This window comes from Amphiura filiformis, chromosome 7, assembly GCF_039555335.1.
Source record: "Amphiura filiformis chromosome 7, Afil_fr2py, whole genome shotgun sequence".
NCBI lineage: Eukaryota > Metazoa > Echinodermata > Ophiuroidea > Amphilepidida > Amphiuridae > Amphiura > Amphiura filiformis.
The window spans coordinates 50664394-50689995 of NC_092634.1; the positions used below are offsets into that span (position 1 = coordinate 50664394).

At 38.7% G+C, this 25602-nt stretch overlaps 1 protein-coding gene across 1 annotated transcript; it reads right to left on the reverse strand.

The window, feature by feature from the left end:
• Positions 1–1795: 1795 nt before the first annotated feature.
• LOC140156396 (kelch-like protein 38) lies at positions 1796–25562 on the reverse strand. Its single transcript, XM_072179353.1, has 4 exons — positions 25443–25562; positions 5765–6400; positions 4261–4548; positions 1796–3397 (listed from the first exon to the last, which is right to left on the reverse strand). The coding sequence occupies exons 2-4, from the start codon at positions 6386–6388 to the stop codon at positions 2429–2431; spliced, it is 1881 nt and encodes a 626-aa protein (XP_072035454.1). The 5' UTR covers positions 6389–6400; positions 25443–25562; the 3' UTR covers positions 1796–2428.
• Positions 25563–25602: the final 40 nt, after the last annotated feature.

Below are 25602 nucleotides of genomic sequence, written 5' to 3' on the forward strand. Positions count from 1 at the left end.
GTCCTCGTGCCGGAAGCGCACGTTGCAAGTGTCACGATGCTTCACGAAATGGATCCCAGCCGGCGGTGTCTATTATAGTTATTTTATACATGTTATATTGATTAATATAGCAATTAAAAACGTCTATTGTTATATATTTTATAAATGCAAAATACTCTATTGTGTAACAAAATATTGTAGTCGTCAAAGAAGGTATAGTATCATCTCATTTAACTGAAGTACAAGCAGTTTTGAAAAGATTGCTGTTGAGTGAGATCCTTGAACATGTTGAACGAGAAATAAGATAGCAAAAGAATACCCTTTGCCCGAACAAGTTGCGATGGCTTAGTGGACAGAAGCGAAGGTGTGCAGTGCTGAAGGTTGAGAGTTCGATTCCCATGTTATCTTATCGATGATGTGGAATTTTTCAGTTCGTTTTTTTCTTTTCTTTTTCCTCTCCTTTTGTCTTTAATAATATAGGCCTAATGAATGTCGGCTTGAAGGCCCACTTTTTTCATGATTTATTTCTTGTTCATGTTTAAGCCTAATCCTACATTCGAGTTCATATCTTTTAAAACAAATGCATTTAAGTTCAGTAGCTTTCAATATGATATAATCAAATAAAGCATGTCAAACTTAAGTAATTTTTAAAAGTTCAAGAATATATATAGGCCTAGGCCTATCAAATAAAGGAACGTCAACACAGATTTTCACGATTTTTTTAATTGGACTAGACCCCTTCCATATCGGCAACATATTTTATGAGCTTTTATGCATACATATCAAATCATGAGATGCACGAATTTCAAACCTAATATTTTGGCATATTTGTAATTTTTACACAATGTTCAACTTACACCTCGGATTACACCTAATATAATTGGAATCAGCCAAGTTCGTTGTCTAGACCAATCCCCCACAGAACACCACAGTTAAGCGGTCAAGATATTAAGTGTTTTCTTTCATTTTTATCTCGCTACTTCTGCTTCAAATGTAACGTGAAAACCTTCCTGACAGTTATTTACTAATATTATAAATATTGTTATAATTTTTGAAATGACAAAACTTCAAATTTGCCCGAAATCGTATATTATGGCTTTAATAAAAATATGAAAACTAGGATTTAAAAATATGAGTTAAAATCAAATCAAAAATCAAAGAGAGGTGCTTGCGGGGTTCGAACCAAGATCGAACTTCCAAATACATGTATTTACCACTAAGCCATACCAGAGATATGATTAATTTGGTGACAATAATATAATAGCAATGTTATTCCCACTCAGTGCCTCACTCGTGTATTCTATTTCTGGAATGAATTAACACCGTCCAAATAATGTAACACAAACCTTTATGCTGACTTTTAAAATTGTTTGAGCGTTGGGAGTATTATTTTCAAGTTAAATAACCAACAATGGACAATTGACAATGAAAGTTTCTTTGCAGGAAAAACATCGGCCGTACAATATATGGCGTGACAGTAGTCACGCACAAAGATAAACATTTCAACATGTTCAATATATATATACGACTACGAATATACCCCAACCAAAATTCACGAAATTTTCAGGCAAGCTAACTTAAGTTATTCTATAACATGACACCAATTTTTGATTTCGGCGGTTTTTCTTGCTTGATGATATGAACATTTTTGTGTTCGTGACATGCAATTTTTCTCATTTTCCGAGCTACTTTGGACATATTCAAGCTTCTTTTTTTCCATTTAATTCAACTTTTACACGTTATTTGTTCCTTTACACAAATGTTTGATGTCTTATCTGTGGTCAGGGTACATGAATGATGCATTATACGACCCGTGTCTTCCATTTCTGGAGCTATTTTGATAAAAAGCGTTTGCCGGCTAAAATTTCAACATTGTGTTACGTAACCCGTGTTCACCAACCCGTATAAATTTTCTGTCGAACAAAAGAGGTCACGAAGTTGCTGTCGTACTGTCAGGTATGTATACTGCAGAGTACTTCTCTATCCATTTACTAAGCAGTACCTGTACCTCAGTACCCATAGAATACCTCAGCTACTGTATGCAGCAACCCACCTGCAGTCTGCCTACAAGCCACTCTAAGTTATTTGACAGGTGCAAATGAAATACCACTACAGGTGTGCCAGTATTCTGCACCTATGCATATATGTCCCCAGGTACACATCAGGTACTTTGCGACACTGAAGGCAATTGCCATGGGTGCCCCATGCCTTGGCCTTTGTGCCCACCCTTCAAAATGTGTAAATTTGTATCAGGATGTATTCTTTAGCATGTAATTGCCTTGGTGCCCTAGCTGACCTTAGCAGAATTGCCTGGCTACCCTGGCAAATGCCAACTTTTTCCCCTGGCATAGGTTTTAAGGTTAATATGTTTTGTGGCCAGCTCTAACATGACTAATGGAAGAATTTGGATGTGTAACCTATTTTGCAGCATCCAAAAACAATGATACACTTACACCCACAATGCTTTATCCACCATGAAAGTTGTGAATTGGAACTTTCCACCAGTGTGAGGACCGGGAAGCAAACTATCCCACACATCTAAATTGACTGGTTCCACTTGATCACTTGTTATCTTGATTCCCGTTTTGTGATATGTATTTTTGCGTACTACCACAAATACATCCTGGTTGATGCGGAAGGCCTTCTTCTTGAACTCTGCAGGAATCAAGAGTTGATCTTGCTTCTCACCTAATGTCGCCGAATCGTTGCGTATATTGATAACCAACTCATGAACTACTATTTGATGCCAATCGCATCCTTCTTCTTTGCAATTACAGCTGCCACCAACAACTCGATAACATTTCCCATCATGTACCACTAAACCTGTGGTACTGGAGAAAGGATGAGTGTAGCTTGTGAGAATTGACCAACGATCAAGCCCGGTGTTATTATTGTACATCTGTAGCATATGTCTAACTTCATTACCTTCTTCTGTTGCGACCGTGCCAGCATATACAAGGAGTCTGTTCTTACTCCCATGAGAAGCACAAGATATCGAATCCATGTTTATATCACTGTATGCAATTGGTTTGATTGACTCCCACCTATTATCCTCAATGGAGTACGCCTCACAAGATGCTGGATTCTCACCCCCACCAATGGCAAAGATCTTGCCATTCATATAGACAAGAGGGCGATCCTCTCGTCTCTGTATCATAGGTGATAATGTGCACCATTTCTTGTTAGCAACATCTAACTTGAGAAACTGTGGGCACTTCAACTTACGTGGGAGTCGTACCGTACCTTGTGCAACGTAAAGGTGCCCCTGAGCATTACAGCAGCTATCGTGTGTGTCTAAACAGTCCTTAAATGGAAGATCAGGAAGTTTCCTCATCCGCTGCCATCTGTAAGAGCTAGCTGTAATACATGTATCATAGTAGATGGAGTTACGCCCATGACTGCCAATAAAAACTGTCGTCTGGAGAAACAATCAAAATAAATCAGATTAACTTTACAGTATGCTATCTCAGTGCACATGCTTTAAATTTGTAACTCCTTTTTGGCAAATGCTCGGATTCCATCTCTCTCTCTCTCTTTCTTTCTTCTCCAAGGGTGCAACTGTCAGCAAAGCCCAAGAATGAGGGGGGAAATGCCTTGATGCCTCAATCGCCCTTTTTTAAAGAGGGAGATGGGCAACTGTGGGAAAGCCCAAGACTGAAGAGAATGCCCTGATGATTGGTCTTGCCATCCCTATTTAATATTACTTTGGCTCATTAATTATTATTGATGATCACTCTATTTGGAAACAAAATTCTCTTGTAGTGTGGAAAACATTTAAAATTTATCCTCCATTTACATGTACAACATTGGCCAATATTTAAATTAATGCACAAAAACTTTAACTATGGCTGCTTGGAGGGGTCACAGAATTGATCTAGTTGCGCTAAATTGATCAATTCTGAACCTCTTCATTCCACCTAGACGGCACCCCAGGGCTTGTGCCCTTCATTGCCTCACTAGCAACACCACTGGTTTGGAGCAACTACATATGTGACCATCCACCACGAAGTGGTAGTAAAGTCGGCTCTATATGTAGATCATTTTCAGTTTATTACAGATTTGGAAAAAATGCACTTTCAGCTTTAAAATGACACCTCAACCAGCTACATCGGACAAGTGAGGTTATGGTTCATCACAGGTCAACTTTCTATATATTTTACATAGAAATCCATATACTGTTTTTGATTGTATCTCAAAATGGAAAATGCTGACTTTATGACCAGTCTGTGGTGGATGGGCACATATTTTTTATTTGCCCTACTGTGTCTACTTGATTCTTACATTGACTGTTGTTCTGGTAGCAAATAAGCTAGGATCTATGTTGCTCAAAGGTTGGTCTGTTTGTTTTCTAGAATCAACTGTCTTCATGACCTTGTCAACCATCTCCATGACCTTGTCAATCATCTCCTTACATTCAGGTATACTGTACAGATCCGGATGTTTGAACACCACCTTAGACAGGTGACTTGTGGGTACTACACCAAGACGGATCTTCTGAAAGAAGGATGCTGCGTACTGTTTTCGATCTTCCCAGTGATGTCGTAACCATGCAACTGCCATGTCAAATATCTGGAAAAAATAAAACAATGGAATTAAAAAAGAAATAGAAGCATTATACAGTAGGGGAATTGCATACTAGTCTTGAAACCTCAAAGTTTGCCACAGAAGATAATGGAATTGGATTTGTGTTCAGTTAGTTTTTCTTGTTATAAGAATCTTAAGTTTCGTTTGTGGTAAAATTTTGAGCTGGGGTTCAGTTTTGTTTGGATTGGGAGGTTCCACTGAGAATTTGAAAGTGCACCCATCGCTATGGTGCATACGTAGCCCCCTAATTGGCCCCCTAATTTTCCAAAATGTTAGCATTGAACTTCTACCTACCCCTATAGTGTTCCGCTTCCTAAAAGAACCCCTCATGTGAAATTTGGTTGAAATTGATCATTGTCTAGGGGCCCCACGGGGCGTTCAAATGTATTTTGCTACTGTAGCACTAAATGTAAAAGGCAGCTATTTGGAATGCAATATGTTTAATGTAGAAAACTATAGCTGCCTTATTATTCATTCTGCATAACTGCCCTGTTCATAGTTTCTTGACTTTTCCAGAGTTCTAAAATCTCATACTGTTTTTGATTGTATCTCAAAATAGATAATGCCGACTTTACGACCAGTTTGTGGTGGATGGGCACATATAAACTACATAGTTACTAATAGCTGCCTTATGGTATATTTCATTGGAACTTCATGTACACTGTATTATATGGAAAAACGGCAACATGAATTTATGCTGAAATCACAGAACTTTGCACCCAAAGGCGAACAATGTCAGAACTATGCTGTTTAGAACAAACTAAAACAAGAATTATAATATTAATTCAAGCTTTAAAACAATCGGAAGCTTTATTTTAAATAACTGGTTCTGCAGTGGTTCACACTATATAAGTGTCGTTCACTGCTTCCAAATTTTTCATTAATTGTCATTTTCTCTTCTTAAGGTTTGGTATTTGTCTTTTGTCCTGTTCTACCACTTGCAATATATTTTTTTCACCAATGGAACATTTTAAGACTACATGTAGGTAGAAGTTAATTGGTCACTATGAGGGCTACGTATGCACCCTATCCATCACTTTACCAATTTTCAAAGAAAAAATGTGCCCTTTCACTGGAGATGTTTTTAGCTAGCCTGAAAGGATCTTTGAAAAGATGTGTGCGCTGCATAACCATAAAGCTCAGAGACCACTCAGATCATAACAGCAACCCTGCTGAATTGAGCAAGGAAAGAAGTACCTACCCCTTTTTCATCTGTCAAATCAGAACTCTCAAGAAATGCTTCCATTAATTCAGCAGTCACATATTCTAAAAAGTCTTCCGATGGCTCCAATTTCCTAAAACTATTTGCCAGGTTTTGTTTGCAGCTCTTGACAAGTTGTGTTAAACTCAGCGTATCAGCAATGGAGAGAATCCTTACAATAACTTTAATATCAACCCTCAGAGCTCTCATTTCTCTCTTCAAGAAAAATTTACAGCTGTCTACCACATCATCAAACTGGATATAGTGCGCCATTTCCAAGACATCAATGACTGTTTTCATGGTGAGCTCCAACTGGCCTGAATAAGCAAAGTCTAATAAAACTTGGAATGCATCTGGTGTGCCAGTGACGGTGACTTCTGCTGCATGACTTTCTTGAAAATCTGACATGAACATTGTAGTGAAAAACTCACTGCATGCTGCTAGTACTGCTTTATGTGCTGGAAATGATGTGTCTTCTACTTTGATGGTGATGTCACAAAAGGTTTGGTTCTTCTGCAGTTTGTGGAGTCCATTACTGACTTTGAATACTTGTGTGAGACAAGATTTGTGTTCCGTGTTTAAATAAGGAATCCACTCTGGAAGCTGTTCTTTATTGTTTGCCATCTTCTTACAACCCTGGGATGGAAAAATTAAAATGAAAGTTGTGGTGATATGCATGTCATAATATTTGTTAACAAGCATAAAACACACAATAACAATATATATCTGAGTCTGCATCTCTATTGCCTGGTATTATAATGTGTGGCAGACCTGTTGTATTATTTAAGTGGGCGTGGCTTAGTGATGTCATCATATTGCATCACCTACATGAATAGATCTCCCATTTTTTAATGAGAATGAAACAAAAATGTTTATTTACTTTTTTAATTTTAAATATTTCATTCAGATTATTACTATTACTATGCCGTGTTTAGAAGTTCAATGTCTATGAAATATTGATTATATTGTCCATACATTGTACATCCAAAGTTGATGTCAAACCCATAAACTGTTCTCATACAACTCATGCTTGGCGTATTTTGGGGGGCTTTGGGGTGCCAGTTTCCGGGTCAAAGTGGGGCGGCAAAAACGAAGGGGCGGCGGAAGAAGAAGGGGCGGCAAAAACAGGGGCGGCAAAAACGAAGGGGGCGGCAAAACGAATAAGCAAATAGAAAAGGGCACAAAAATTGAAAAAGCAAAAAAAAAAAATTGAAAAAGGTTGGTTTTAGGGCGCTTGCGCCTAAAATCCTTTTTTTTTTTTTTTTGCTCTTCACTTTTCAAACGACCGTGAAAAAAAATTGGGTCAACCTTTTCGGGCTGATAAAGAAGGCGGCAAAATTGTTTCTTCTTCAGCCCCCGGGTTGGGGCGGCCACGGACGCGCCACTGCAACTGTTACTTTTGACTCTTTTGAGTTTGACATCAATTTTTTCTCCAGATGATACAATAAAATACTGAACCATTGCAATCAAGGATTTGGATCTGAGGCTGAGGTTTAACTTAGACATGTTTATTTTACTGATCCCAACAACTATTCCCTGTTTTTAAGGGCTGGGGTATGAACGTTTGGACAGTATTTATTTTGGGACATTAGAGCACATCAGACATATCGAATTGCATTCTGAATATTAGTGATGTGGTCGACATGCCTTATGTCGACACAATGTCGACGTCGGCACGTATGCCGACATGTCGACATCAAAAATCATGTCGACAAAATTTTTTTTTTTTTTTTTTTTTTAGTTTTCAAAAAATATTTTTGGCCAGAAAAAGCAAGTTATAGGCCCAAACTGACTTGTTATTCAGGTTGAAACCAGAGAGAAATACTGCTACTAAAAAAAAAAAAAAAAAATGCCAATTTTTTTTACAAAGTTGATGAACTTGTACATTTTGATTACCTTTGCTTCTATTGAACAGTCAGGGACACATTGAATTAGTATGCATTGCTAGCTGTTCAATAGAAACCAAAGTAATTAAAATGTACAACTTTTTCAACTTTGTAAAAAAAATTGGCATTTTTTTTTTTTTGAGTAGCAGTATTTTCTGGTTTCAACCTTGAATAACAAGTCAGTTTGGGCCTATAACTTGATTTTCTGGCCAAAAATATTTTTTGAAAATTAAAATTTTTTTTTTTTTTTTTTTTTTTTAATTTTTTTATGTCGACACACTGTCGACGTCGGTATACGAATTATATCGACATGTCGACAATAAAAAACGGTGCCGACCACATCACTACTGAATATGAAGAATGTCATTCCGATATCAAATAATTTTGATTTTTTGAAATTCGCAATTTAATACACATTTTATGGCAAATCATTAAAATTGATATTTTTGATATTTAACAGTACTTGAAGTAAACTTTATAAATCTGATGATTTATACTTAAAGTGTATGTAGGTAGGATGAAAGCCGACGATCAATTGAAAATTTTGACCTTTCGTATTGAAGATATGGATTTTTTTCCCCAAAACACCAAAAAAAAAAAATTAGGTCTTTTGGGAAAAAATCCATATCTTCAATATGAAAGGTCAAAATTTTCAATTGACCGTCGGCTTTTCCTCCTGCTACATACACTTTAAGAATATATCATTAGATTTATATAATTTACCGAGGACTGTTATATATCAAAATTTGAAAAATATCAAATTTTTATAATTTGTCATAAAATTTGTATTATATTGTGATTTAAAAAAATTAAAATTATTTGATATCAGAAAGACATGCTTCAGTATTCAGAATGCAATTCGATAGGTCTGAGGTGCTCTCATGTCCCACAAAAAATACTGTAAAAACGCATAATAAACGCTCATTTTGGATCCCTTAAGCTACATTGTACAATGTAAATCTCCCTGGTTTCCCTTAAAATCACTTTTTTTTGTAATCCAAATTCATTTCATTTTCATCTTCCTTGAATTCCTTTGCAACTTCTTCTATTTACCTCTCTTTTTTTCATTTTTTTAAATAAAAAATTCTTCCCTAAATCATGCAAATGGTAAAATTATTCCCTCCCCTTTTGGGCATATAATGGAAGAAGCTCTAGTTCTTTAAATACTAAATTATACCAAGTCTACTGCTACACTTTACATGCGAGTAATTTTATATAAATTTAGATCTATTTCAAATCATGTGCTTTTACTTCCTTTGATATTTCTTTTTATCAATATCTGTTTGCTTGCATTTGTTCAGAAATTATCTATTATGACTACATGTATATTCTGTGCACCGTTGTGTTCAACAATCTACATATAACTCCTTGATGTTAGGCAAAAAAAAAAAAGATGTTTGCTTGCCCTCAACCGACCGACCCTAATTTTGGAAATCAGAAAAAAGGTTGTTTTTTTCTATTTACTGTACAAAAGAATACCGACCCTATTTTTGGAAGTTCCTGAAAAAGGGTTTTTTGTTTTTTTAATTTTTGCATTTTGAAGATGTTAAAAAAGATGTATTTTAGAGCTTGTGTTCAACATTTTAGTTGTTCTGTAATGTTAGTTGATTCATTTTGGTATCAAAGTTGTCTGATTCTTCATATTTTGAGCCTTATACTTAAGTCAGTGTTCAAAATAAGCACTTATCCTCTTGTCCTCTTGTCCAAAAATCACTGGGGACAACCATATTGAGCTATGTACTTATCCCCTGGACAACCACTATATTTTACCTCCAAAAGTATGGCACATTTTGGGGACAACCAAAATGTATTGAGGACAAGCAGAAATCATGCTTTAGTTATCCTCAGGACAACCTCCATATTTTCCTTATTTCGGACACTGTTAAGTTATTTATTTTTTCGGCTTTGGCTTTTTTTTTTTTTAATTCGAGTATAGTCCCACCCCCAATTTTGAAAAATGTTCACCCAAAAACGGGGTGGGACTATACTCGCATCAGTACGGTAATTATAAAAAAAGGAGAAAAAAAAAAGAAATCCCGACCGACCGACCCAGTTGTTAAAATTCATTTGAGGGCAAGCAAACATTTTTTTTTCTTGGCCTTACCAGGGGTAAGGCCAAAAACAGCGCCACCAACGTCACTCTCCAACAGGAAGCAGACGAGGAGGACTGGGAGAATTGGTCAGTCGATTTGAGAAAGTGCTACGATGTAGCACGAAACGTCATTGTTAGGTATGTTTGACATCATTTTACCAAATAATCAATTGGATTTGTTTACATGAAATTTTATAAATGATATCTATACTGACAATCCTGATGAACTTGTTTACGGCACAAAGGTTAATATTTTTTGGTCTTATACAGTTGCATTATCATACCTCATCACCAGATTAGAAGGGGTGTAATTCTTCGGCACCCCTATCATAGTATTTTTTCTGTTCAATTTATTTTCCAAAGATTTTTGTCGCATCTGGAATAATTTCTGTTTGAGTAGATACTTAACTTGAAAAATAGTGACTCTTTTCCAGACCAGCACCTTTACCACTTGGCCACGGGAGCTTAGGCAGTCTGGGAATTCTATTTTAATTTTAAAAGTGGTCACTTAACCCTACCTCGAGCTCCTTCGTGCAAGTCATCCCAATGTGGCTCGGGCTTGACAAGCGTAAATAGAGCCGTCCTCACTGTAGAGGAACATAACATGAAAAACAGTGGCTTTTTTTAACAAGACCGAGCAACATTGGGATGACTTTTCTTTTAAAAATATCTCATAAAATAGCAATTCTGCCATTTCTATATGTACCGGGCAAGTACTGGGCATTCCTCGACACAGAAACTGCTACAAATTCGTCCAAAGGGAAGCAAATAAGGGTTGGGGATCACATTTTTAACTAGTCTATGACTAAACTGTTTCAGAGTTAAAGTCCGCTAAAATTAGATCATGGGGGCTGTATTTGGTGTACATGTCACGTTTTGAACAATGGGTGAAAACCTACTTTATTCGCTAGTGAATTGTAGCACCACTGTAGTAGACAGGCGTTCCCGGAGAATGGCTGTATACAAGTAGACACAGATGTTGTGCATAAGACGTCGACCCGAGGGGGCACTCATGTACATTGTACATATACTATGTGTTGTCATCACTGAGCAGAAATCCACGGAAAGGGTAAATTTTTCACGCATAGTCACGGTCTGCGCAAACCGTGAATAGGGTACCGGTACCTATTTCATGCTACTTTGGGAAAAAGGGTACGGTATATAGTCAACATAGGGAATAAAGCAGTATAATGTTAAAATGAATGAAGATGAATGAATAAATTACATTGGTCAAGTATTCCTTTAGGGCTGGGGCTTAAAGTGTAATTGCTTCACACATGGATCAGATGGCAGTAGATGAATAATATTGGATTTGAATCAATGTTAACAATATAAAATTATGTTCTACATACAACATAGTGCAATTAAATCCATGAAAGTAGCTGTTTTAACTTCTTTTTCTTAGTAGATCAGTGGAAAGGGTACCTAAAGGGTGTCTAAAGCAATTGGTCAGTGAAAAGGGTCCCCATTTCACAAGCTGCTCAGTAATTTAGGGTTGGTATTTTCACCTGCTCCAGGTCAGTGTTTACATGTAGGGTGTGAAATTTGAGGGCCTGCTTGATGATGGCAACACATAAAAGCATAAAAAGTGCCCCCCCCCACCCCCGGGACGTTGACAACTTTGCATAACATGACCATGTGACAACCAATCAGGATGGGGGGGGGGGGTTCTTTGGACCCCCCTCTATTTTTCACAATTTTGACAATTATGGGCGTTTTCTTTGCTGTTTGTTGGATTCTAATTAATTATTTACATGATTTGGGTCCCCTGGATATATTTATGCAATTTTATGTTCAGCCTAATAGCTGTTACGTATCCCCCCTACTAAAATTTTATCATTTCTTATTATCAAATCAAAGTTATGGTACGGTACTGATAAATAACAGCATCTGTCCAAATTTGAACTCTCAACCTTATTTCACTTGTGCGTGGTACCCATTTGAAAATGTGTAGAGACGCTTCCATCGACTTACATGTGATAAAAAGTTTGTTGACCCCTGTATATTGCTATGGAAAAGGAAAATGGTCTCGGTATAGGTGGACATAACATCACGAACATAAGATATGCAGATGACACTGTCCTATTAGCTGAGTCTGAGGAGGATCTGCAAAGGCTTCTTGATGTGGTGGTTCAGGAAAGTGAGAGGAAAGGTTTATCGTTAAATTGCAAGAAGACAGAATGTATGGTGCCCATATCAAAAAAATAAGGTAGCGGATGCCTACCCGGTGCTGATCCGCAAGGTATCCGATACCTTGTGGATGTCATTTTTAAAGACATCCGATGGCACCCGCTAGCAGATTAGTTTTCGGATGCCTCAAAGTAAGAGGTGGGAGCTACCGGGTAGGTATCCGGTACCTTAACAAGATATCCAAAAAGGCACCCGCTAACTTAGTCAATAAAAGGGAGGCATCCGAAAGGGCACCCGCTAACTTAGTCAAGAAAAAGGAGGCATCCGAAAGGTATCCACTAACTTAGTCAATAAAAGGAGGCATCCAAAAGGTATCCACTAACTTAGTCAATAAAAGGAGGCATCCAAAAGGTATCCGCTAAGGTCACATGATCACCAACTGCCATTTCAAATTTGCTGTTGGATTCATGCAACAAGCTGTTCTCTTGATGGTGGTGTTTTGGTCTCTTTACACAAATCATTCATTCTTTATGGAGAATTTTATACTACAGATGACTACAATGACTATATATATATACATGTAGATGAACAGGTAAATTAAAGATTTGCAGAGTTGCATATTTCAAGCAGTAAATGTTATAAGCTTATCAACTGCATGTGCATGTGCACAGGCTGCTGAATTTTGCGGTATGCACTTGCAAGTATCCAAAATTAGTTTTCTGTGATAACCTTGCTTCTAGCCACTGCAAATTGGATTCATATCATTGGCAATTACTGATACATGTCTAAAAGGTTGGGGATCGGAGGTATAATGGTACAATGCCGCAAAGTATAGCATGTGGCGTACCTCTGGGCCCAGGTGATGGCACTATTAGGCCTATAGGACTCTGAAACATTGTTAAACAAAATTGTACAGACCTAATTGGATTTTAGTTTTGCATTTTACTTTGTGTTATCATGTCATTATGTACAATTTATGCTTGGGACTCAAAATCATTTAGTGTTCAGGAATTCATTGTGTTTTACAGATTTTGTGTTAAAGTAAATTCCAATGTAGGCCTACTGTACGTATTTACAGTAAAAACTGCACCGCGATAATAAAGCTCACATGTTCGTCAGTTTGTTGATCCATGTTAGGGGGGTGTGCAATAATTCTGAGCCCTGGGGAGGGTAAAATTGGGGAGGGTAAAATTGGGGGGGGCAAGAAATTTTGGCGAGTCGAAAGGCGGGGAAAGCAATTTTGGCCATCCGAGGGGGGGGCAGCAATTTTGGCACACATTCATGGAGCGCGCCTTTTAAATAAAACGGCTTAGGAAAGCCGTACGGAAACGCTTTAATATGCAAATTTTCTTGCTTGCTGCGCTCGCAACATACCGTATATCTAGACCAATTAAAGTTTGCAAATTGGGATCCAAAAAATTTGGCATGTGTAAAGGGGGGGCAAAGATTTTTTGGCTGGCCGAGAGGGGGAGCAAACAATTTTTAGCGGGCCGAGAGGGGTGGGCAAGCAATTTTTGGCGAGCCGATCAGAAATTTTACCACCTCATTTACATGAATGAACTTCCACAAGAATGTTGTCTAAGGGCTGTGCAATAATTATGAGCCTGGGGGAGGGAAAATGGGGGAGGGGAAAATGGGGGGCAAGAAATTTTTGGCGAGCCGAAGGGGGGGCAAGCAATTTTGGCCATCCGAGAAGGGGGGCATACGATTTTTGGCACACATTCATGGGGCACCTTTCAAAGAAAACAGTACGGAAACGCTATACAAATTTTCCTGCTCGCTGCGCTCACAACATGTATGTAGACCATATAAGGTTTGTAAATTGGGATCCCAAAAACTTGGCATGCACAAGGGGGGTCAAAGAATTTTTGGCGGACCGAGAGGGGGGGGGCAAGCAATTTTTGGCAGGCCGAGGGGGGGCAAGCATTTGGCTAGCCGCTTGGAAATGTTACCCCCCGGGGGCTCATAATTATTGCACAGCCCCTAAATATATGCCGACTCGAGTGCGGTTTGTTGAAAACCATTGATGCCAATTGTAATGTGCCAAATGACATCGGGTACTTATCCGGTGGTCTCCAAAAAAGCCATCGGATAGTTATCCGGTAAAGGTTCTCAAAAGTTTTCCACAAAAGGCACCCGAAAGGCACCCGGTGCTTATCCCATTGCTATTCACAATACCATGGAGGCATCTGATAGGCACCCGATACTTATCCGGTACTTATCCGATGGCTATTCACAATACCATGTAGGCACCCGATAGGCACCCGATACTTATCCGGTACTTACCCGATGGCTATTCACAAGTGACCAGATACCATGGAGGCATCCACTAAAAGGTATCGGTGCTTACCCGTATCTACCTAATTTGCATGTCATTTCAGCCGGTGCTTACCCGGTGAGTAGCGGATAGGTATCCGCAAAGTTGTGTTTTTTCGATATGGGTGGTATCAAAGACTGAAAGCCCAACATGCATATTGAAGGTGAAAGATCAAAGAATTAAGCAAGTTTCCTCCTTCAACTACCTTGGCAGTCTAATCACAGAAGATGCCAGATGTATTAAGAAGGTTAAGAGAAGGATTGCACTGGCTAAGTCTGCGTTCTCAAAATTAGACAAGATCCTAAAAAACAGTGCCCTCAGTATAGAGACCAGAATTGGTACTCAACTGCTATGTCATCCCTGTATTAATGTATGGAAGTGAAGCATGGTCAATAACAACAGACATTAAAAGAAGATTGGAGAGCTGCGAGATGTGGTTCCTTAGAAGAATGATGAAGATCCCGTGGACTGATAAAGTGTCTAATGACGATGTCCTAAGTAGAGCAAATGTGAACAGGAAGCTGTTACGTGAAATCAGAGTTAAGCAGCTCAAATTCCTTGGTCATATCCTCAGAAAGGATGGTTTCGAGAACCTAGTATTGACAGGAAGAATAGAAGGAACAAGGAGCAGAGGCAGGAAGAGAGTGATGTGGTTATCAAATCTGAAAGACTGGCTAAAAGAAAGGGGAGCTGAACATAAGGCGACGGAGCTTCTGGAGATGGCTTATAACAGAGAATTGTGGCATGACATGATCGCCAACATCTTAGGATATGGCACCTAGAGAGAGAGAGAGAGATATTGCTATGGACAGGTTACCCCTGTATTAAAAATTAGCGCCACGGGCGGCCACACCAAATATGATAAATGACTGAAAATTTCAGAATATGGATGATTGATGATAATCTCTAATGATTAACTTAAAAACAAAAGGGGTCGCTAGTAAAAGGTAAAGCGCCTTCACGGCATAATTTTACCCAAAACTGTTAATTTTAAGGACACTAAAAAGTTTCATTTGACACAAAGTGCATAAATGACCTTCCTGGACCTAAAACTATGTAAGTAGATACCAAAAAATCATTACATAATCCTTAAATAAAATTCCCTAAAACTAGAAAATAAAGGTCAAATCTGCCCCCCCCTTGTGTGTCGTTATTTGGCCGGCACTGTCTCAATTTTTGGCCGATTTCAATAAAATTGGTGTAAAATTACTCAGAACAACAACAGCCGCGGATCCAGAGAGAAAAAAATACGGGGGGCGCAAAATACATGAGATTTCAAGGGCGACGAACCATATGGCCGTGGAAGCGGTCATCGTCATGCTGACGCAGGGGTGTCTAAGGGGATGTGCCCCCAGAAGTGAGAAACTTTTGCAAAATGAAGACATAATTGAAGCCATTTGGTGGCCCATTTTGACACTATTGTTGTGTAAAATTTGAGTTTGAAAGAGCGGAATATTTGTGAAATGATCATGATGGCTGTCACAGCTCATCTCCCATTCGTGGACAAAGTTTTCAATAGTAGGGCCTATTGTATAAATTCAATTGCTTGCGCGACGCAGGGCGGTGTCTGAGGGGGGCCCCCTCAGAAATTGAAAACTCAGAAAATTTTGCAAAATGAAGGTCCAATTGAAGCCATATTTGGTGCATTATTTTTACACCATTTATATCATTGCTTTAAACAAAAAAAAAAAGGGCCCGAACTCAATTTCCAAAATTTTAAATGTTACACTGGTACACTGACCATGCTGACACTTTGCTACTTTGTAAGACTTGAAACATACAATAGGCCCACTGGCCCAGCCCTCGAATTAACCCACGGCACCGACGGCATATTGCCGTGGGTGCCCACCCCCATTGCCGCAATGCCCTCAAAATATGTCCTTTACCGACGGCAGTCACTTGCCGTGCCCCTAAATGAAGTTGCCGTGGGTGCCCTAGCCGGCCAGCCCTGCCCCTTCATTATAAAAATCATTAACAAGTACTGGTTAAATCTCCGCAAAATTGTGGAAAATTAGATTGAAAATATTGAACACGATCGCTATTTTGAGCATCGTACCCCAGCTATCAATTACAGTATACACAATAGTTTGTTGTGAATTAATATTCATTACCCCTACGTATTACGTAAGCTTAGATATTCAGCCAATCACATCGGCTTTTATACATTATCTGGTTGCTAGAAATGACTTCATTTTCTCGATTGGTCAGAGAAACACCTTCAGCGTACTATCGACCAATCAGAAACGCTGTTAGTAACTAAGCAGCTACGCTTCCTCGACCTCGTGTCATGAACAAAATCTGAGCGCTGGGCAAATCAATTAATCTCTCGATTAGCAAACATTGACCATAGATGAACTCCTGGATGGGGCAGCTTTAATTAGCATGAGGCTGCATTGATATGTAAATAGCGTATTGTTATTTAAATTTGCGCCCAGACGTATTGAGGGCGACAGTCATGTTATCCAGATGGAGAATGGCTGCATATGCCGGGCATGTCAATTTGCTGAGTGAAGGCTGATAATCACCTTTCTGTATAGGTATAAATAAGCTAGTATATTTCGTGTACCAGTTGGTTATAACAAAAAATTAGTATCATATTAAATATATTAAATGTATAAACTTTGAAATTTACATGAATTTGAAGAGCAGAGCTTCGAAATGTAGCTAAGTCAGGTGATGTGAAATTCTGCTGTGTGACCCCCTCTGCGTGGTAGAATTATATTCATAAAACATTGAATTTAACAGATATCATGGGTAGCCAACCACGATTTATCAGCATTTAAAATATATGTTAATTAACAAAGATAAATAATAAAGAGTACAAATGGCAATTAACTAGTAAACATGCAAGCCTGAAATCTTAAAATGTTGCCACGTGATTTCCCGAACACATGATATGTTAACATGTGACCACTATTCAGATTTACCGTAAATATTTGGAGTATGCTTGCACATCATGCACATACACTGTGCAGTTCTTTACCTCGTATAAAATCAATAATTCATGCTGGGAGCCAAGTAACATTGTCTGCTCAGAGCAGATTGGTATTTCATTTTACTTGAGAGCATAATAGAAATACATAAAGACGAATAAGGCGCCATGATGGAAGGTCAGGTCGGGTATCAAAGGTTATTATAACTTAATTGCAATTCTGGGTAAAAACCACATGTGCCTGCTAACGGTCAAAAAAATTTTATTGCATGAGGTGAAAGGGCTTTGGTAGTAGGTTACAAAAAGTCACATCAACAAATCCTCCGGAGCTTGTTGCCATAGCAACGGCAGTTTTTATGATTTTCGTGATTTTTGCTTATTTTGGGGGTGAAAATAAGGGAAAATATGTACTTTTCTGAATTGCTCCTGACTTTAAATTTGAGGTCACATTAAAAAAGTAACCTTACCACCATAAAGTAAGTATTGTCTTTGTGCTTTCCAAAGATGAAAAAAATATTTCAATAATATTTCCCCATGTGCAATTTTAGGGCTGGGCAACATTGCCAATTTAGCACTTTTGAAAAAATGCAATTTTTACCCTATCTTTGAAGTCTAAAAACTTATTTTGCTTGAGCACCCAGAATTAGTTCCTCTTTGTTGGTACTTGGGCAGACATTGCCCCTTCCAAATTTGGTAAAAAATCTCTGGGGCTATTTGACCTGTAAAGCCAGTGTTGCCAGAAAGTTTGATAATTTTCAAAAAATGCATTTTTCAAAATAATGCATTTTCTACATATTTACTCATGTAACCTTTAATACCACCAACTTAATTGAAATATTTGCACACTTTGCATACATGATTAGACACACACTGCAACGGAAGCAACACTTTGAGGCTGGGTTCAAGTCCTGTCCTGCAAAAACCGGTATTGCCAGAAAATCATATTTTATTAATCCAAATTTCCAATTTGTGCATTTTACAATTATTTATTCAATTAATTTTATAGTATCAATGTTAGTTGAATATAATGTGCATTTAAACATCATCTGATACAATACAGGTTCAGACACATGGGCGAGTTTCTCGACAGGTGGCTTAGTAAGCCTTAGGCTTTGGCGACCTAGAGGATACTAAGCCTACTTTTGACCCACAATAGTAATTTTTACATAGAAAATATTTTGGAAAATGATATATGCACCTTTAAAAGTGTATCAGCTTACTAAGATGGACGTTTGGATAAAAAAAAAAAGTAAATCACAATATTTTTCTGTGACCTATTTTTACCTATGACCTCTTGGAATTCATAAGTAGGCCTAAAATGCAGGTTTTAATGATTTTGGTCATTTTGGGCAAAAATGGACCCTTTTTAACCACCATCACAAACAGGTTTTGAAACTTAGGCAATGATGGTATTGCCAGATTATATGACAATTAATTTACCCACAGGCTTACCCGTAATTTTTGAGTTTGTCAAACATGCGTGCATTTGTTTGAAAACGTAGCCATGTAAAATTAATGATACGCACAATAATATAAACTTCAAACTCCCATGGGGGCATCAATATTGACATTTGCATTGTTTGACACCCTTATTGAATTTCTCTCCTAAATTGACTTCTACTTTTACGTTGATACAGGACCTGTTGAAGATATACTTGTCCAGGGTGGAAAGGTAACATCACATCAAAACAACCGTGCAGACAATATTTACCATGTTTACAATGCAAATAATAATCCAATTGGTGAAGAAGCTAGTGGGTCATGATAGGCTGTTGCAATTAAAACACTCCCTGTTTTCCCGATTTCCCCTTGTTTCTAACACAATCCTCAAGATAATTTTCTATCTGTATGTGTAGGCCTATATGCTATCAATTTGGTTAAAAATTGCCATTCCAAAAGTATCATGGTATGATCATTGGGTGGAAGGGAGAGCAGTTTCATATCCCCGCCAAGACCCCGGGCGCAGATTTGGGGAGGGGCAGTGGGCCCGCCCCCTCATTCGGCCGCTCCCCCCTTCCAAAAAAAAAAGGAGAGAAGAGAAGAGAAAGGGGAAGGGGAAAAAGAGCATGAGAAGCATGAGAAAATTACTGCGGGCCCGCTAATATGCAGGGCCCGAGTGGGACGGGAGGGCCACTCCATTTCGTACATTTTTCTCTATTTTTTCTCAAATCCCCCCTCTGACTGCCCTGGATCCGCCACTGCCAAGGCCACATCATTTCACATTTCAGGTGGGATAGACCTATGGGGGGGGCAGCTATGGCCAGCTATGGCTGCCATTGAGGTGTAGGAATGCATGAAATTGGATTCATCTACAATATAGCCTCGATTCTTTGTTAGCCTTGTGTGCCATGTTTCGCTAAAAATTGTGTAGATGTAGGCTACGAAAGCCTGTTGAGTCAGGTTTAAAACTCATCATTCTCATAATAGATTACACAAAATATGTGATATATTTACAGGCTAGATCACACAAATTATGTCTGGAAAATGTACTTAAACCATTGCTATGACGTCTATTCATTACTGAAGATTATTTTCTACGAATGAACACTTGACACATTTCTATGCAAGAATCCAGTTTTAGAGCGTATTGTTAGTATAAAGCAATGGTTTAAATCAGCGAATACACTTGAAACTGTTATTCCTTGATACAAGTTCACTCGGCTATGCCTTGTGGATTCGTAATCAAGAATCAGCAGTTTCGTGTATTCTCATTAACAGGATTATCATAAAGCCTAAACTATTGTTTGATTGGCATAACATTAGGAGAATTCAAAGAGATGCCAGTTTACAAGGAAACGGCCTTTTACGCCCATTTTTTGCTAATTTTACTGGGAAATTAGCTCTATTTCACAGATATTTGCTTAAAAATGAGCATTAATGGTCGTTGCCATGGAAACTGCATACTTGTTGAATTCTCTCAATAGCCTAAAATTAAAGAAGCCCTATTTATCAATAAAGTTAAGTGTAATTTAAAACTTTTGTAATGCAAAAATTGCTAAAAATGGTAAAAGGGTCAATTTTACCCAAAATGAACAATATCATTGAAAACCGCATTTTAGGCCTACTTATGAATTACAAGAGGTCATAGGTCAAAATCATAGGTCACTTTTTTTGATTTAACATCCATCTTAATAAACTGATACACTTTCCAAGATGCATTTGTCATATTTCAAAAAAATGTCCATGTAAAAATTACTATTTTGGGTCAAAACTAGGCTTTAGCCTATAGTATCCTCAAGGTCGCCTAAGCCTAAGGCTTACTAAGCCACCTGTCGAGAAACTGTGTCTGAACATGTATTGTATCAGATGATGTTTAAATGCACATTATATTCAACTAACATTGATAGTATAAACTTAACCGAATACATAATATTGTAAAATGCACAAATTGGAAATTTGGATTTAATAATGAAGTAAGATTTTCTGGCAATACCGGTTTTTGCAGGACAGAACTTGTCCCCAGCCGCAAAGTGTTGCTTCCGTTGCAGTGTGTGTCTAATCATGTGTGCAAAGTGTGCAAATATTTCAATTAAGTTGGTGGTATTAAAGGTTACATGAGTAAACATGTAGAAAAATGCATTATTTGAAAAATGCATTTTTGAAAATTATCAAACTTTCTGGCAACACTGGCTTTACAGGTCAAATAGCCCCAGAGATTTTTTACCAAATTTGGAAGGGGCAATGTCTGCTCAAGTACCATCAAAGAGGAAATAATTCTGGGTGCTCAAGCAAAATTAGTTTTTAGACTTCAAAGATAGGGTAAAAATTGCATTTTTTCAAAAGTGCTTAATTGGCAATATTGCCCAGCCCTAAAATTGCACATGGAGAAATATTATTGAAATATTTTTTGCATCTGGGGAAAGCACAAAGATAATACTTTATGGTGGTAAGGTTGCTTTTTTAATGTGACCTCAAATTTAAAGTCAGGAGCAATTCAGAAAAGTACATATTTTCCTTATTTTCACCCCAAAATAAGCAAAAATCACGAAAATCATAAAACTGCCGTTGCTATGGCAACAAGCTCCGGAGGAATTTTTGATGTGACTTTTTGTCACCTACTACCAAAGCCCTTTCACCTCATACAATAAAAATGTTTTGACCGTTAGCAGGCACATGTGGTTTTTACCCAGAATTGCAATTAAATACTACTTGTATTTCCCACCTTGCCTCTGTCACATAATTTCCTTCATATTATTGACCGCAAGTCCTAATTTTGACTTTGCTATTGCAAAATGTCATTTCATATCAAATTAGTAGACTTTCTTTGAAAAAACATATCACTGGTGCCTGATGGGAATACCTGTCCGCCATTTCATTAAACTGGATCGTTTTCGCCTGTTTTGTGCCCAGATGTATTGGGGGCGCGCTATACTCTCATTGAACAGGCAAAGTTCGCAAAACTAACAACGTTGTTATTTGCCAAACTCAATTAACATGATCCTTGCAAGGGGTCAAACATGAATTATTCATAACGAGCTATAACGGATCGATAACTGGCCTCACTTTCTAGCTAGTAAACCAGCTGAATTTTTCATAGATTTTGCGTTGCTAATAGAACAACCGTGAATTTAGTGTCACCCCCTTGCATTGACTTCCCATTGCAAACCGATGGCGATACCCTTCCGGTATCGTCTTATCTTGTACATGTAAGCCCATCTCTAGATATTTTTTGCACGAAATAGTTTTTATACTGGCGAATTTGATCAATATTATTACCAAAGTTACAGCTGTTTCATCGCTGTTTCGAGTCAGTTTTGCAGCTCAGAACTAGGGATCGCAAAATTTAAGTAAATTAAACTGTTGATTTTTGATTGCTTTGTATTATTTTAGTGTAAAGTTGAGAGTCGAATTTTATTTTGGTGTCGAATTCAGCTGACGGCAATGCATCTATTCGCTTTTGAAAAATTGCCTTGGTGCCCTTCTCAAATTTTCAACAGTTGCCTTGATGCCCTTTTGAAATATTACAAATTGCTGTGCTGCCTTGCCTTTTCAGTGAAAATCCACGGCAATTATCAACTTGCCCTAAAAAAGTTGCCGTGCCCCTTCAGATCCTTAATTCGAGGGCTGAATAGGCCTACTAAAGCATGCATAGATTGATGTCAGCATTGATTCTGTCTTAATCATGTTATGTTAATATTAACTTTGGTGACATGTGACGGGCCCTGCATAGGCATATCAGGTCGAGGACCTGCCTTCAAGCAATGCCTAAAATAATCACAGGCGTAGGCCTATAACCTACGCCTATTAGGCCTTCGATCGACCCAAGTGTGCAGTTTTTAGGCACAGGCCTACTCAATTACGCGCAATTTAACCTTTCTCTTCTCTTTTTCTCTTCTCTTTTTCTCCTTTTCTCTTTCTCTCCTTTCCCCTTTTTACGGGGGGCGTGCCGCGTGCGCCCCATCTTTCCTACTTTTGTTATTTTTACGGGGGGCACGCACCCCGTCCGCCCCCCTGGATCCGCTTCTGAGCAAGCTGCATCAAATAAGCTGGTACCCTAAGCTTTTTGCAACTACACCCTTATACAGCTTATCACTATAAAATGTGCCCCCCTTATACTTCTGAGGGGGGACACATCCCCCTCAGACACCCCCCTGGCGAAGGTGGAGGAGACTAAAGCTGTATTGGCGAACACACGTGCGTTAAAAATGATGTAATGATGATTAGCTTAGCTACGTCGAACAATAGCGATAGCGTGACCTAGTTCCCGACATGAACAGGCACCCTCCCGATTGCCCCTATGAACATGCAGGCACCCTCCCGACGCTACTTACTACGCACGGTATGAGTTCCCTGTACTATAGCCAAAATATTTAATTCTCGATCATGAAAGCGAACTTGGGTATGCACAGTTATTTGTGTCAAGCGTACTACGCAAATCATGAAATACCAGCGCTTACCAATGCTTTAATACGGCGCAAACACAGCTTTTGAGATGACCAACCGCACTGTCGTTGCTACCGCCGACGCAGAAGGTACATCCTCTCAATGATCTAGAATTTATTATTTTGCCATGATAGACGCTACTGCCTCATTAGTGCCGTACTATTACGCTGCCTTTCACAAGCAAACTTCTGTACAAATTCAACTTATGCAAATGAATCAACCACAGCTCATTATAACCCAATGACATCACCAGCTCAAATTACATCCCATTGAAATACATGTAACTGGTGTAAGTGGAACCAACATTACTCAAATTTTAAGGGCTTTTTTGTAAAAATTACAAGTTTTTCAGAGGTTTTCAAAGTTTTTCTCACGGAAGTTTAAGGTTTATTCAAGCTACTTGTGTAGGAAGTACAAGTGGAGACAGTCAAATGTTGATGGACAAAAGTAATATGCATGAGCATTTTTCATAGTCCAGAACAGTGTTCGAAATAAGCACTTATCCTCTTGTCCTCTTGTCCAAAAATCACTGGGGACAACCAAATTGAGCTATGTACTTATCCCCTGGACAACCACTATATATTTTACCTCCAAAAGTATGACACATTTTGGGGACAACCAAAATGTATTGAGGACAAGCAGAATTCATGCTTTAGTTATCCTCGGGATAACATCCATATTTTCCTTATTTCGGACACTGGTCCAGAACCAATTTTCTTGAAAATCCATGCACCTGATTGGTCAGTTCAGTGCATGGGGTTGTAATGTGAGCAGCTGTGTGTGTACTGTTGGTTGGTGGTTTCCCAACTGTGCAATTGATCATCATGGTGGTGGTACCTGGTGTGTTCTCTTAATTATTTGTACAGTGCCAATGGTGCAAGTTTGATTGTGCCTTTCGTATTCGCAGAGGAGGACAATTTCGACCTCCTCGTTTACAAACAGAGGGAGAGGCTTGTCAAAACTGTTCCGCTTGTCCAAATACTCAAGTATCAAAAGGATGGTCCACACTAGAGTGATTCACGCAACATGAATAGGGGATTAAAAACTGTGAAGTAGGACCATGTGCTTCACCCAGACATAACTGTTGAACAAGGAGGGCGAGATGGCCGAGCGGTTAAGGCATTGCGCTGTCGGCCGGGAGATACGATCGACGAGAGTTCGAGCCTTGGGCTTGCCTTAGGTGAAAATTCTCCTTCCTCCCAAAAAGTTCCTATATGGTCGGGAATCCTTCAATTGAGTTCAGTTTCATCACAGAATTTAATTGTAGAATTTCTTCTCGTCCCCATACACTGCTTAGCACGTGCAGATATAAGTAGTGTGTAGGTATGCTAGGTGAATTCAAATTTGCCATCAAATTGCATTGTTTTATATATCAAATTAAAGCCCTTGAGTAAACTAAGCCAAAACTGAAAACCTTTTTTTCATAGCACTTTTCAGTAGCAAAGTTACATCTTGTCAAAGATTGACTTTCATCAAAAAGATTCAGCTAGCAAAATTCCCCAAAAGCGGCATTTCGGGGTGTTTCTAGATCTTAGCCTCATGGCGATAGCAGCTTTTTTTAATGGAACTGCTATCAAAATCCCTCTAAAATTCCATGTGCGACTTGATTATCACCATAAAAATCATATATTTGGGTCAAGTGAAGTATAGAAAACATATTTATGTAGGTTTCCTTCACCCACCTATTCTCCAAAAAATTCAAATTTCTATGTAAATATGCATTGTGTTGGGGCCCGGTCTCGGCGTAATTCGCTGACTAGTAAATGTGTTAACTAAGGTTTGCCTAGGACTAGGTTACCTATAGTGTGTGTGCGATGTCCGTGGTTCGGAAGTCACGTAAAGCCGTTGGTCCCCGGTCCCGTGTTCAGGAGGATTCATCCCTGTGCACGTTTGACGTTAAAGTGTCAGAGCTATTCGAAAAGAGAAGGGGGATCATCCCCGGTTCTGATATCTGCACTCAGTCCAGGTGGTGTATGACGTGCAGTCCCTAAATTCAGTAAATTTTCATCGTCAACCGTGTAATTGAATGGGATTTTTTGAAATTTTAAAAGCGCTTGAAATATCACAAACAAATAGGCCTATGTTGATAAATAATATAAATACAAGCTAAAACCGTTGGGGTTCGATAATGAACCCCACAAAACTAACAGTATATGGAAAATGCCATACGGCCGGGCGGTTTCACGAGTTGCCGGCTCGATCATGTCATCCGCCGCCTGACTCAGTCCTAGGTTCCTGGATAAAGTTGGCGTTTAATACAGCTAAGTCTGGATATGCCGACTCAACCAAGTAGAAGAAGAAGAAGAAGAAGAACATGCTCAATTTGAGGTTGAGGGTAACCGTTAGGCCCGGGATTAAGTTAGGCCTAGGGTACTTTTTTCTGTTGCCGCGGCAAACAAGTATAAAGAATCGTCGTGCGGCTGCACGACTAAACCTACCTATGTGTTGTTGAATGGCCGCCGCCTTGAAAGCAACAGATTCTTGATTTCTGTCAGATACTTTCTCAAAAAGGTAAGAAATCCACCTCAGTTCCAGGCTCAAATTTCCCGAACTTCGCGGATTCGTTTCTGGTTGTTAAAAACAGCTCGTGATCCATCT